The 12,210-nt window shown below is 42.6% G+C and overlaps 1 protein-coding gene across 1 annotated transcript; it reads left to right on the top strand.

Moving 5' to 3' along the window:
• Nucleotides 1-5,168: 5,168 nt before the first annotated feature.
• LOC139405803 (NF-kappa-B inhibitor delta-like) lies at nucleotides 5,169-11,318 on the top strand. The gene is made up of 11 exons (XM_071148229.1): nucleotides 5,169-5,299; nucleotides 8,374-8,535; nucleotides 8,665-8,906; nucleotides 9,046-9,263; nucleotides 9,450-9,555; nucleotides 9,708-9,854; nucleotides 9,967-10,018; nucleotides 10,148-10,314; nucleotides 10,611-10,727; nucleotides 10,964-11,128; nucleotides 11,212-11,318. Exons 1-11 carry the CDS (start codon nucleotides 5,284-5,286, stop codon nucleotides 11,281-11,283), a joined length of 1,464 nt encoding a protein of 487 aa, XP_071004330.1. The 5' UTR covers nucleotides 5,169-5,283; the 3' UTR covers nucleotides 11,284-11,318.
• The last annotated feature ends 892 nt before the right edge of the window (nucleotides 11,319-12,210 follow it).

Raw genomic sequence — 12,210 nt, 5'->3', positions numbered from 1 at the left:
TTCTCAAAATACCTGGTATAATAAGAGATGGATCAAATGTATTTTGTTTCTCTGCAGCACTACAGTGCCACCTTGGAAAGGTAAGTGATCTGCCTCCAGTCTCTCTCTTCTCAGTGGTTCAGTATCCAACCCCACTGACTCCTGTCTGTCCTTCCAGAACCCAGTGCACATTGCCAGACCGTGAGAGGGTTTCAGGAGGACTGATTGATGTGGCAAAGCACATGGGTAACCTGCAGTATAGAGTCTGGGAGAAGATGCAGGCAATAATTCAATACAGTGAGTATTAGATACAATTGGGATAAAACGTTAACGCCACTAAAATGTTCCAACACAGAAAACAAGAAATACACTTAGTGAATAAAATGTATGATGAATAATGAGATTATGTCCATACCTCAATTTGATTTAATTATGGTATGTTTGTGTTGTCTCTGTTCAGTTCCAGTGACTCTAGACCCCAACACTGCAAACTCATATCTAATCTTGTCTGATAATATACTGAAACTTCCAGACAACCCAGAGATATTTGATGACTATAAAATGGTCCTGGCCTATGAGGGCTTTAACTCAGGAATACACGATGAGGTTGGGCACAATACAGGACTGTTCGTTGGTGTGATCACAGAGTCTTGCCGGAGGAAGGGAGACTTCAGCATGTGTAGAGGATCCTGGGGTGCGTGGTTTTGAAAGGATAGGTATTTAACATATGTTCTAATGGTGCCACGTGTTCACAGACTTGATCGCCTAACCGTGAGACAGAAACCCAAGATGGCCAGAGTGCAGCTGGACTGGTACAGAGGAAAGCTGTCATTCTCTGACCCAGATAATAACACACATATACACACATTCACACACACTTTCATTGAGAGAGTCTTTCCATACGTCAGGAACCACTGTATTCTCCATCCTCTGAAGGTGTTACCAGTGAGGGTCTCTGTTACAGTGGATACTGCCTCTGTCTGAATCAGGGATTAGCATGTTGAATGAGTCAGTAACACTTACTGAGGCCCTTCACCTGCTGTAACACTCTCATCAGTCAAACAATGATAACTCATCATTGTGTCCACCTTGTCAACAAACAGCAGACTAACACCTTCAGACTATTTAGTGAAAAAGGTCACCTATAAAATAATCATTCGCAGGAGGTTGTGGGTGTTCATTTAAAAAAAAAGTGTATTTGCCATTGTGAACATAGGTAACTTGCTGATAAAAAGTTGTATATTGTTTAAAAAGTCTGAGTTGGGATAGGCTACACAGATGCCACCTTGTTTCCAAACCATACAGTTCAAACCATCCAATGATACTTATCATGTGTCTTAATTAAGACTTCAATTCAATTCATGAAGTTAAAAAGACTCCGCTATCCTTGTCAAGACTGCTCCTCAGCCCTCCTAACACAGAGGAAAGTGGTAGTTGAGCTTGCTTTACACTAGATGGGGTGAGTGTATTAAAGTGTATCAAACAGACACTAGAGGGCACCCTAGCCTTTCCATGAGGACAAAGAAACACTGAATCAGCTGTATAAAAAATTATTAAATCATATGCTGGAGGCTTTGTCGTGTCCTGAAAAGCTAACAAGAGCTGCTAGTAGGCTAAAGGGTCTGGGTTGAATAACCCTTCGATTTTGTCAATCTAGGATAAATTGCCATTGGATTAAAGAATATATGCAGATTGTTCAAATAAATGACTGATTTAATTATTTTCCCCAATAAACTGAGTTCAAATGGACTTGATCTTAACCATGCCTGAGAAATGCTAAACATGTCAATATAAACACTTTGTGCTAAAATAAGACAAGCCAGATTCATGTCTTTCCTAGCATGCATGTAGACGCTTAACAGTTTGATAAGGAATAGTGGGTGTATGCTTTGATGCCGGATTCTCCTCCTGTCATTGGTTTGAGACCAAAGCAGCCAATGAGACTGTTCAGTTAGATTTCCTCATGCAGATACCAACCGCTGCAGTGGAGAGGAACTAAAGGCTTCTAAATAATACAGTAGTGTGTGATGATGGTATATAGGAAGATTCCTACTACATCAAGGAAATCTCATTCTTATTCTCCCTCTCTTTCTGCCCCCCAAACACACACACACACACACACACACACACACACACACACTAGTTGCGACCCGTCATTCAGGGCAGGTGAGAGCCCCATCAGTTTTGAGCTCCACCTGTTTTGAGCTCCACCTGTTTTGAGCCCCACATTTTTAGCAAAAACAATTACAAATGGAACAGTCTCATTGGCTGCTTTGGTCCCAAATCAATGAGAGGGCTTGCCTGTTTTGCATGTTCTTTTGGCATTAATACATGTCACATATCAGTTTGCAAACAATGTATATAAACAATATATATATAATTGAGTTAAGAAAGCCGCATACAAACATGGCCTCTTTTTGGTTTTCTTGAGTAAGGCAGCTCCAAAATGCAGGTGTTTCAGCCTAGCTCAGTGCTTTCTGTGGTGGTGCAAGCCAGCAGAAAATTCTAGCCCCTTGGATGCTGCCATAGAGTTACATTAGAAATGCCCATCCAAGAAGGCTCAAGGTCATTGGCCACAGACAAAATGACGTCAAATGACAGTATACAGTATGTACAGTAGCTTTGATTGGACTGATTATGTCAACTCCTGAGTGGTCCAGCGGTCTAAGGCACTGTATCTCAGTGCTAAAGGCATCATTACAGACACCCTGGTTCGAATCCAGACTGTATCACAACCGGCTGTGATTGGGAGTCTGTGATTGGCCCAGCGTCGTCCGGGTTTGGCTGGTGTAGGCCGTTGCTGTAATTAAGAATTTTTTTTAACTGCCTTGTCTGGTGAAATAAAAATAAAATAAACACTTTCAAAATCTTAGCTAGCAGTCATCATCATGAATCAAATCGACAATCTACTTTAATCCTTGTCATATAAAGAGAAATAATGAAGAGAAATTATAGATTCAACAATGAGTGGTTTGGAAGGAATCAGTGACCGTGGCTATCTGCAATCATTGCAAAACAATCACTAGCCTGCTATTCAGTGGAGTGGCTATGTGGTCCCAAATCTGGGATTAAGGAGCTCTTTTCCAAGTGTATAATGATAAACATTCAACATTGGCCATGCTGTCAATGAAGCATAATTTGTGCCGTGCTCAAAACAACTGTTAACTTGAAACTGCAAAAACTCGGAATTGTAACTCTGGCCTCTTTCTAGAGCTACGACCTTAACGATCAATGACGTCATCATGATTCAACCTTGTTTTTTTTCTGAGTTCACAGTTGTCTTGAAAGCACCATGAATTCAGAGAATGCCAGACTTTGATGACAAAATTTGTACATGAAGGACCACCGCGCCACCTTCCTGTTGAGCACAGCACAACAAAGGTGAGTCCAGAAATGTATTGCATGCCGCTGCATAAATTATGCAATATGCCAGGGAGATATGTATACTGTAGCTAAGAAAGTAATACTAAGTGTATGTTGTGTAGTAAGCTGTTAGTAGCCCATGTGCCTCACCCTAATAGTTTGGTCTATTTACCCCTCTTAATTTCACCTACTGTTCTGACTTGGTGGTGCACATGTAGCCTATAAGCTGTTTTAGAGAAATGTTATCATTGAATGTTGTAAGAGCTTCCATTGTCTGCTTATATGCCCCTTTATTTATCTTACGGTTCTGACGTGGTGTACAGGGAGAACACTGTACAGCATATATTCTGAATTCTGTCGCTGTACATTTCAAAAGTGCTAAAAATATAGTTATACTGACTACTGTCCTAGTTTGCTCATTAATGTCTAATCAAAATTACGGATTGCCTCTTATCAAATCAAATCAAACTTTATTTGCCACATGCGCCGAATACAACAAGTGCAGACTTTACCGTGAAATGCTTACTTACAAGCCCTTAACCAACAGTGCAGTTCTAGAAGAAGAAAATATTTACCAAGTAGGCTAAAATAAAAAGTAATACTAAAAAGTAACACAATAAGAATAAAAATAAAGATGCTGTCCCCCGGTACAGGGGGCACCGGTACCGAGTCAGTGTGCAGGGGTATAGGCTAGTTGAGGTAATCTGTACATGTAGCTGGGTGTGAAGTGACTATGTATAGGTAACAAACAAACAGCAAATAGCAGCAGTGTACAAGGGGGGTTCAATGTAAATTGTCCGATGGCGATTTTTATGAATTGTTCAGCAGTCTAATGGCTTGGGAGTATAAACTGTTGAGGAGCCTTTTGGTCCTAGACTAGGCGCTCCGGTACTGTTTGCCGTGCGCTAGCAGAGAAAACAGTCTATATTGGGTGACTGGAGTCTCTGACAATTTTATGGGCTTTCCTCTGACACCGCCTATTACATAGGTCCTGGATGGCAGGGAGCTTGGCCATAGCAATGTACTGGGCTGTGCGATTGAGATTGCGTCATCTGTGGATCTGTTGGGGCGGTATGCGGATTGGAGTGGGTCTAGGGTGTCCGGGAGGATGCTGTTGATGTGAGCCATGACCAGCCTTTCAAAGCACTTCATGGCTACCGACACATCTCAATTGTCATTAGAAACCACAATTTTAAGGTTTCAGCAAGTCAGCCATATCATCTATATCAGTAAATAAGGCTGAATGGACTGTTTCGCTGCCAAACAAGGCTCCGCTCATAGCCAGGTGTAGCAGTGGGAAGATGTTGGGTCTGCTGTTGGGACAGCTTTATGTAGGCCGTTTGTGATCACAGTTTGTGATCGTTATACTGCAATTAATGTATTGTTTAGTGTTGTGTTGTGTAGTGGCTTTACTGGCATTCATACCACTTTTTGCCCCAGCAAAATGTACATGCTAAAATCCTCACTGACACACACAAAACACATACAAACAAATTAGAAGGTAACCTGGTAGTCAAAATCATCCCCACACTTTGAATCAGAACATACATTGTTAATTCAGAAAATATTCTGGAAAGTTAGTTGTCTAACATAACAAATATTATCTCTGTCTGCACCCTCTTCTTCCCTCCCTCCATCTCTGAGCAAGTGGAGTGTAGCGCTGCGCTTTGATGTGGTGCTCTTGCGCACCCAATGTTCACAGACTATAGTGGGCGTGGTGTTGGAAATGGAGAAGGCGTCACCGGCAACGTGTTATGTGTGTACATAGTAGCAAGATTACAACGAGCCTGTGACAGAAGAGACACACGAGTCAGATCATACAAGTCTGACACTTACAGCAGGACCAGGAATCGCGGCGAATTCAAACCCAGAAGAAGAGACATCAAATATTTTGGACCAAGAGGAGCTGACAAGGTGCTACAAAGAAAAAGGGATTCTGACATGCACTGGCAGAAATGTGAGTGTTTATTATGTTGATGATGAAAATGACATTGTCTCGCAGGCTACTAATAAGCCTAGATACGAATATTGTGATCATATAGCGGATGTTGTGACATTGACAATCAAAAGCTATTGTTTACATTCTCTGTCTGCTCAGATTTGAACATCCATTCGTCTAACACACGTCTAAGTTACATCATTGTTTTGATTAATAAGTGGCAAGTAGCCTACAAGTCAAAGTAAATGAGGGTTGTTATAAAGTGGGCAGGCCTATATCATATCATACATTTGAATGCATCAAACTAATGTGAGATTATTAAAAACGTTAATATTAAGAAGTTAAGTCAGCATTTACAGGCAATGATGAAAACAATAGCCTACTTTTGCGTTTTGAAAACAGACAGCGGGGAAACCCTCTCAACCCTCGCCCATGTTCGCTACACCTCAGTTCACCTTTTAACGGTGGGTGTGAAGGGGGAATCTGGATATGCTATTTTGCACACGCAATAATGAACTTGATTTTGCTCAGAGTGCCACTGCCGGCGACGGACATAGTGTAGCATACTAGTCAATTCTATGCGATATATTAGTCTACACGGTGCCACAGTCATTGAGGAAGTTCAATTCGTTTTCTCTGCTCGGCACCGTGTCATATTGAGCCAGTAAACAGAAAGGTCGTCGGAATCCCCGCCGCCCACGCGCATGACTAAATGGCCAGGGTTTCCGCGATTTAAATATTACATCGTAACAACGTTCAGACAGGGTATCCAAGGCAGCCCTGTCTCCTTGTCATGGATCGTTTAACTAACGTCCCAACTTTGACAACGGTAAAAATCGACATTTGAAGATGTTTATTGCAATAGGCTGATGTAAAGAACTTTCTGCACTGATATAATTATTTGTCTGCCTAACGATGTACTGTAACTCGGTAGAAATGGACTTGTAGAGTACTACGTGCATTATTCTATAACCAAACTTAAGTAGCAATATGCTTTATAGAGCACTACATCACTATGTAGGTGCTATTACATAGTACAGCTGGGACCTTTGTTGCCTGCTTGGTGACAAAGAACATCTATTGAGGACAGTTCTCCCTCTCTGTGGGTGTTTTAAAAGAAATACTGGCTTTGGACATGGACAGTAGACTGCATTTAAGGGTTAATACCCGACTGTAGCCTATCCTTTATCTGTAGGTGGTTATTCTATCCCCCAACATGCACTACTAGTCAAATATTTGCATGATATTATTTTTGGGGAGGCACATCTGCTGTCTACAATATGCACCAGTGACCAGAGCTGCCCTTCCGTGTGTAGATCACCCTTTCTTTCTCACCCCTGTGAGGCATCCCCTCTATTAGTATTCACCCCTCCTACACTGTGGTGAAGGTTGAGAAATGACGTCAGGGGGATTCACTTTACAGTATCTGATGATGTATTGTATGAAGATGAACTCATTAGATACATTGGAATAAAGTCTTGAGATGGTCACAACCGTTTTCAGTTTCATTTTACCAATACGTCATAGTTTGTCAAATTGATTCTTATTTGGCCTATGACAGTAGTAACAATAAATTTGTTATATAATATAACACAATAGGAGTCTCTTACAGTAATGTTTATAATCATTGTTATAAGGTATGAAAATTGCACATGTAAATTATGTAATTGGTCATTTTAGTTTAGCTACAATTCCTTGGCATCTCCCATCTTATTTTTAGTTGTGCAAGTGCCAGTAGTCTGTATTTTATTCCTTACTCAGCAAGACAGTAAACTGAGGAAAGAGAAAATAAATGAGGGAAAAAATTGAGAGACAAGTAAAACTCAGGCCCAAGAGAAGAGAGAGACAAGGAACAGAATGTTAATCACTTCTGGAGTTTCCACAATTGCAGAACAGAAAGGCAGTTCCTCCTTTGTATCCATTTGAGTGGCTTCAAGTGATACCAAACTTTCCTCTTTGTGAGAGGGATACGAAAAGTGAAAATGCAACACAGCCCTCACCCAGGCATTCACTATACTCTCGCTCTCAAAGTCAGCGATTTTGACGTTCCACTGAAACTGTGTTGATGGCACAACAAAAGTGTGTTTTTATCACTGCTTCTTATGTTCACCGAACCCCCTTGGGGAATAGATGAGACTCCTGTAGCATTCAAATATGTTATTGCATCTAGACCAAAAACTCATGCTCACCCACCAAAAAGCCCCCTTTCTATGGCTTGATTGTCTTCCAAGAAAAAGACAGGTGATGTGAGATATCTGCGAGAAACAATCTACTCCATGACCACATTTATGAATCATCATGCTAATAGTCAGACACTATGTTATGGCTGCCAGCCCAGTCACACAGCAGAGCAGACATGGCCCACGTTTATATGTTCACTCTTCACTTCTGGGTTGTAACGTGCTCTCGGCACACACAGCAGCGACAGGAAGGTGCTGTGGTTTACCACAGACAGCGTAACGGAGATAGACAGGAAAGAGTCACAGAAAATGTGCAGTGGCAAGCCTCCACACGGTAGTGGTTCTATTGAATCTGTCTGCTAGTTCTGACCTCACAGCCTGTTTTCCTAATGGAATAGGTTCCTCAGAGCTCTCTCTCTACCTGTGTATGCTCCTCAGTGGAAATGTCGCTTTGTCTTTCACGTACGGGGTGATGACTTTGAGGAAAAACTACCCTGTTTTGCTGCACACAAGCAATATCAAGCTGGAAACCTCAGATACCTATATTTTTCACCACTATCTCTCTTTCCTCTGGCTGCTGAATGGAACAGAAAGTAATGGGGGAAAATAGTAAACATGATATCACAGATGAATCATTGGAAATCACAGAACGGGAGGAGAATAGCCTCTTTTTGCCAATCCTTTCAATCCAAAAATTAAAGAATGAAGCGTTATCCAAAATTACCACATTACTTCATATTATGTCATAACATTATACCAACAGCCTTAGCTGTGTCGCTCTGTAGTAATACATGTCTGATAAGAACAGAAGACCATTGTAGAAAAGCACCCCAAAAGAGAACAATTGTCATGGTCGATTTCATTACTATCCACCAAAGATCATTCATTGCAACATCACCTTTGTCTCCACAGCACCGAAGGAGAAGCCGTGTTACACTCTTCCCACAGTGAAGAAACTCCTGGAGCAGAAGAGGAAGAGGGAAACCTCCTCGACGGCAACAACCAGTACCGGTGTCTCCACTGCCACTGTCCTCTCCCAACAGGTGTCAACACCAGAGAAGTCTACCTCAACAGGTGAGTACTGCTTGAAGCACCCATGTAAGCCCTTTGCAACCCAACCAGACCTGGGTCAAGTACATTGTCAAATGATTCAAATACTTTTCCATTGACATTGACAGATGGGTTAACGTGTGATCCTCCCAGGTGTAGCCAGAAGCTACTCAGACATGGCAGTGGGGTATGAGAGATGGGGTCCTATGGATGAGCACCAAGCCCTCTTGGCCATACAGGAAGGTCCATTCTCCCCTATGGGGAACAATTACTTCTCCAGCCCATCCTCCTCTTTGGACTACAGCCATACTCCGGCCTACAGCCCTCAGATGGTCTCCAGCTATAACACACAGCAGATGCAGGACTACCCAGACACCAGGATGCCTCAGCATTATGTAAGGAGGACTGGTTTCTCGAACAGAAGCAATTTGACATTACATCATTATTTTGACTACTTGTTGTTCACGTGCTATTCAGTACATGAACAGTATGTGCTATAGCATTTATGATGATACCAATTTTTTTCCTTTACAGACGGAGTGTCCAGTGACCGAGGCTGTGTCTAGTTTGGTTCCTTCTGGGCCCCTGCAGACCGCTGTCTTCTCCTGGTCGTCGGGGGCCCTGGGCCCCACAGAACCTGTCCAGCAGGTGTTTAGTGGCCAGATGGATGTCACTAAGCTGGAGGAAGCCAGGATGTTCCTCAGAGGGATGGACTACAGCAGAACCACCTGGCAGGATGACGACGGAGACACGTAAGTGTGTGTGTGTCATCAGCTTGTGACCTGATTTTGAGAAAGTAGACATGACTAAGTTTGAGAAAATGTTAAGAGAAACTTGGCAAATAAAAATAAAGTGTCTTATGTCTCATGAGACTTTATAAAATGTTCGACTTTAGGAGTCACCTGAAACCAATTTGTCACGTTGTCTTGTCTTGTCAGGATTCTGCATATCTATACAGCCAAGGGCCTGAGGGAGTATGCATTCGCTGCAGCAGAGAGGCTTGCTGAGCTGGGCAGGCTAGACTCCAAGGAACACAAGGGGAAGGTATGCACCAAGAAGACACTTCTTCTTTAGAGAACACAGGATTGAGTTCAACACAAATGAGATGCTTCCTCTAAAATAAATGTGTGGATGCCATACATGGTGAGCCTTAGTTTAATAGCATTAACCCCCCCCCCCCCTCTCCTGTATCCCAGACTGCTTTGCTGGTGGCGGTGACTGCTAACCATCCGGAAATCGTCCAGGATCTGTTGTCTTTAGGGGCGGATATAAATGCCTGTGATGTCAAAGGTCAAACAGCACTTCATCTTGCTGCCACCTATGGCTTCCCCAGGGTTATGCAGGTAAACCAGCAGCACTACCTTCAACCAAAGTTATCATCTGTTAGGGCTCAATCTAGATAAATAACAGAATGATGTGAATAACCATTTTCAATCTTTGGATCTGTATTTGTAGGTTATTCTCTCCATTGGGCCTGGAGTGAACCTGGAGGCTCGCAATTTTGAAGGTAACATCCAGCTTATGTCAAATGAGAAGAACACAGCCATTACTCAAAATACATCTGACAAATTATATAGTAAGACAACAGAATAAGTAACAACAATAGAATAAACTTTTTCCCCCACTCCTGTCTTAGGTCTGACTCCTCTGCACTGTGCAGCCATCTCCCACAGTGGCACCCTGAAGACTCTCTCCTCCCTCTCCTCCACAGGGCTGGGTGATGCCAGCCTCCGTGCCCTGGCAGAGGAGAAGCTCTCCTGGCTGCAGATGCTACTTAACACCGGAGCCTCCCTGACCAGCCAGGTACTGAATGCACTACTTAAATGTAACGTACCAGAGTTAGTATTTTAGAGCCAGTGTTCTACAAGTGGTGCCAGTACTCAATAAGTAGAAAACACCATCTATACCTCCGTCCTCCCAAGGGAATGGCATGGTTCATTTTGGTAGAAAATAAATCAAATCTGGAGCTATTAGTCAGCTTTTTGTCTACCCAATCTCACACCTGCAAAAATCTATGATGGGTTTTGAATATTTTCCTCACTTTCGGCACATTGCGGTTACCTTTGGAGGCTTCCTACAGTGTTTTCCTCTGTTTCCAGGAAATCAAAAGTAACAAGACTGTTCTTCACCTGGCTGTGAAGGAGGGGAACATCCAGCTGGTTCGCCATCTGCTGAAAACCCCCCTGGACAACATGAGGGACTTTGTCAACATGAAGGTCAGTTCTGCTGTGAGATTGTCCGCTCTTCAAAGGTGTAGAGAAACTGACCTGTGTCCTGAGACTCCATGAAAAGAGAAAGGAGAGGTAGAACATCTTCAGCAGTGTGTGAAAAGGTGAAAGGAAAAGAGTGAAAAGAAAGGGAGACTCATCGACAGTGTGTGCATATCTAATTATTGCCTTAGTGTTGGTCAATACTCACAGCTTCATGATTCCCTTTAACTCCTCACCGGCAGGCCCACGGTCATACCGCACTGCACATGGCTGCTGGTCTCCATGGCAGCCCACACCAGGAGGAGATGCTGAGGCTGCTGCTGAGCAGAGGGGCCGACCCCAGCATACGCAACCTGGAGAACGACCAGCCTGCACACCTGCTGCAGAGTGGACCCCACGGGGAACAGGTGAGCAGTCAGACAGACAGACAGACTGCAAATGGCCATTTTGTTTCATTCATATAATCTCAGCTCACCTATTCTGTTTTCAGCTCAAGCTCATCCTGAAGAAGCGAAGTGCTTCCTCTCGTCGACGTGTAATGTCCTTACAGGACCAAGACTGACCCGGACTACTTTTTATGTCCCTGTGTATCCCTCCACCTCTTTTCAGAGGAAGTACTGAAGGTCTGTACTGTAGGCTGAATCCAGACATCTGTACTTCCAACAGGGAGGGATTCTAGCGTATCTTCATGTGAGGATTTTCAAACACCGTGAATCTCTAATATATACTAGAGCATTCACTTTGAAACTATATGTTTGATTGACATGATTTTGGTCCCTATCTGAATTCAGTTAGCAATGACGTTTATGTATTTTTATATCTTAATGGGCACCTATTGTTTTTGTTTAATGGATATCTAGCAATGAGCAGTGGTAACAGGTGGTATTCCAGTCCCCCCTGACATTACTGTCACTCAGTACAACCTTGATTTCTATGATAATCGTTTACATTATATTCAATGCTTCACAGACTCATTGTGTGAGTACCCCCCCCCCCCCCCCCCCCCCCCCCAGCCGGGAAGCCCTCCTTAGCGGTATATCTGAGGAGGGTTTCTGGGCTCCCACCCCCACTCATTCTCCTGTCAAAACTTCCCACCATGGTCAGAAATCATATTGGTTTGTTGAAAGGTGGTTGTTGTTTCACTAAGCATGTGACACAGTGTACCATTGTGCTCATGCTTTCAATGTCTTTTATAACTTAACTAGGTCTTTTCTTTTTATATTTGATATACTCACAGCACTCATTGAATAGCTAATATATTGTCATTGGTGGAAAAACTACTCAGGTATGACTTTTGAGTAAAGGTAAAGATACCTTAATAGAAAATGACTCAACTAAAAGTGAAAGTCACCCAGTAAAATATTACTTCAGTAAAAGTATTTAGTTTTAAATATACTTAAGCACCAAAAGTAAATGGAATTGCTGAAATGTACTTAAGTATCAAAAGTAAAAGTATTAATAATTTCAAATCCTTATATTATGCAAACCA

This window comes from Oncorhynchus clarkii, chromosome 3 (genome assembly GCF_045791955.1).
Source record: "Oncorhynchus clarkii lewisi isolate Uvic-CL-2024 chromosome 3, UVic_Ocla_1.0, whole genome shotgun sequence".
In the NCBI taxonomy this organism is placed as follows: domain Eukaryota; kingdom Metazoa; phylum Chordata; class Actinopteri; order Salmoniformes; family Salmonidae; genus Oncorhynchus; species Oncorhynchus clarkii.
The sequence above is the reverse complement of the archived record's forward strand: the minus strand, read 5'-3'. Positions and strand labels throughout refer to the sequence as shown.

What these genes read in the sequence shown, in the direction of transcription:
- LOC139405803 (XM_071148229.1), top strand. An exon ending in CCAGGATGCCTCAGCATTAT is followed by an intron (nt 8,907 to 9,045) that starts GTAAGGAGGACT and finishes TTTCCTTTACAG; the next exon opens with ACGGAGTGTCCAGTGACCGA. An exon ending in CAGGATGACGACGGAGACAC is followed by an intron (nt 9,264 to 9,449) that starts GTAAGTGTGTGT and finishes TTGTCTTGTCAG; the next exon opens with GATTCTGCATATCTATACAG.